Source organism: Trypanosoma equiperdum, assembly GCF_001457755.1.
Source record: "Trypanosoma equiperdum strain OVI genome assembly, contig: ctg_640, whole genome shotgun sequence".
Lineage (NCBI taxonomy): Eukaryota > Euglenozoa > Kinetoplastea > Trypanosomatida > Trypanosomatidae > Trypanosoma > Trypanosoma equiperdum.
This window is the reverse complement of record NW_027124577.1, coordinates 1-1,976: the sequence shown is the minus strand read 5'-3', so window position 1 is coordinate 1,976 and position 1,976 is coordinate 1. Positions and strand designations below refer to the sequence as shown.

General features: G+C 42.6%; 1 protein-coding gene across 1 annotated transcript; it reads left to right on the top strand.

Annotated features, from left to right (window-relative positions):
- Window positions 1–170: 170 nt before the first annotated feature.
- Window positions 171–1,670, top strand: TEOVI_000300300 (variant surface glycoprotein (VSG, atypical), putative; the record flags this gene model as incomplete). The annotated part of the gene is made up of 1 exon (XM_067225992.1): window positions 171–1,670. One exon carries the CDS (start codon window positions 171–173, stop codon window positions 1,668–1,670), a length of 1,500 nt encoding a protein of 499 aa, XP_067082093.1.
- Window positions 1,671–1,976: the final 306 nt, after the last annotated feature.

Below are 1,976 nucleotides of genomic sequence, written 5' to 3'. Positions count from 1 at the left end.
TTGTATTTTTTAGCCATCTTAGACGAAGACGCGAAGCTACCAGAAAGAATAATTATAAAATTGTGAGCAGAACCAACCCGTCAAGCTATCACGCGCACAGGAGTTAAGTGATTTCGTTATGACTGCTAATCAAAATAATTTTCTTTCTTTAAAGCAAAAAGAAAAGAGATATGATGAGAGAGTGGAAGAAGCCTCGTGAACAACTTCTACTGGCGGCTGTCAGTACAGCGGTGATCAAGCTTTGCAGCCCATCGACAGACAATGGAGCCAACGCGAAGGAGTTCGCTAGCTTATTTGTAATTTACAATCTAAAGCACTCTACCCTACCCCTGCAACCGGCACATACCTTCGAAGACGTCGATACAGTGATTGACTCTATTTATAATTACAATCTTTCAACAGCAACAGACGACTTTTACGATCACAAAAGCGGAGCTTTCGCCAGCATCACCGACGACGCAACCAAAACAAAACAGCTACAAACTTGGCAAGAAGAAGTTAAAAAGCGAACCAAACTTAAATCAGACGGCGGAAAAGAGAACGAACATGCAAGACTGCCGGACACGCCATTGCGCGACAATGCCAACAGACAGATCCACAGCTTGCACACAACGGCTGTTTCGTACAGAGAAGAATACAACGCAGCCGTGACTGCAATACAGACCGCCGGACAAGCGGCAAGAGAGAAAATTCTCTCCGCTATTTATGGAGACGGCAAACAAGCTTACGACCAAGCAACAGCACCGTCCACAAAAGAGGCAATGTGCGCCAGCGGAAAAACCGGCAGCACCGACACCGGCGCGAACGTCATCAACGACATGATCTGCCTCTGCACAGCGCAAAGCGGCGCAGGCGAAAAAACCTGCGGCCAAAAAGCCTTCGCACGAGTGACAACAACAGCAAGGACAAGCGCCAACACCGCGGCAGCAGAACTAGAAGCAGCTTGCACAGCCAAGGAATCCAAACAAACGCTAACGGCAGCACTAATACAAGCAAAAATCAGCAACTTCCTTGACCTCATAGGCAGCAATCCAAACACACAGACGGATCCGTCAGTAAGATTCGTGCTAGGCAAAGCAACAGACCAAGGTTGCAAAGGCAGTTCCGAAAAAGAGTGTGTCAACTACAAGACGCAGCTACAAAACAACGGAAAGGGTATACCGTGGGTCGTGGAACTGGAGGCGGCTGCACAAATTCTGAAGACAGCTGGAGACCAGTACAGCAAAGCAATCGCGATAGAAAACGAACTGAAAGTTTTAAAGAGGGCGGCTGCAAACTTGTATTTGTCAGCAAAGACAGGCCTGCAATCAAAGGAAACTTCCACCAGCATAGCCACATCAGCAGGCGGCACTGGGTCAGGGGAAGAAGAGGAATGCAACAAAATTAAAGATGCAACTGAATGCAACAAAAGGGATTACTGCAGTTATGAAGCAGAAAACACAGACGAGAAAAGGTGCAAATATAACAAAACAAAAGCTGAAAAAAGTAAAGTTTCTTTGCCACAAACTCAAACTACAGGGGGAACAGAAACAACAACAGATAAGTGCAAAGGAAAGAAAAAAGATGACTGCAAATCTCCGGATTGTGAATGGGAAGGTGAAACTTGCAAAGATTCAAGTTTTTTCGTCAGTAAGAAATTGACTCTCATTGGTGTTCTTTTTTGGTTCTGATATAGTTTTAACGATTTTTTCTCCATCACATACGATTTAAGATATTTTGCTATTTTTAGATTTTGCTAAAGTTTGATATTTTTCAACACTGTTTGATATTAATGTGCACATTGTTGAAATCTATGATTCTTTTTATAACATTGTCATGAAAATGGCCTCTGTATGCAAACACGTATGGTGATAGATTATGGAAAATGGGAGTTTCTTTTATAATTGTTTATTCTGTTTAAGGATATAAGTCGCGTTATACTAGCAACAATAATAATAATGATAATAGTAATAATAATAATAATGATAATAGGAGAG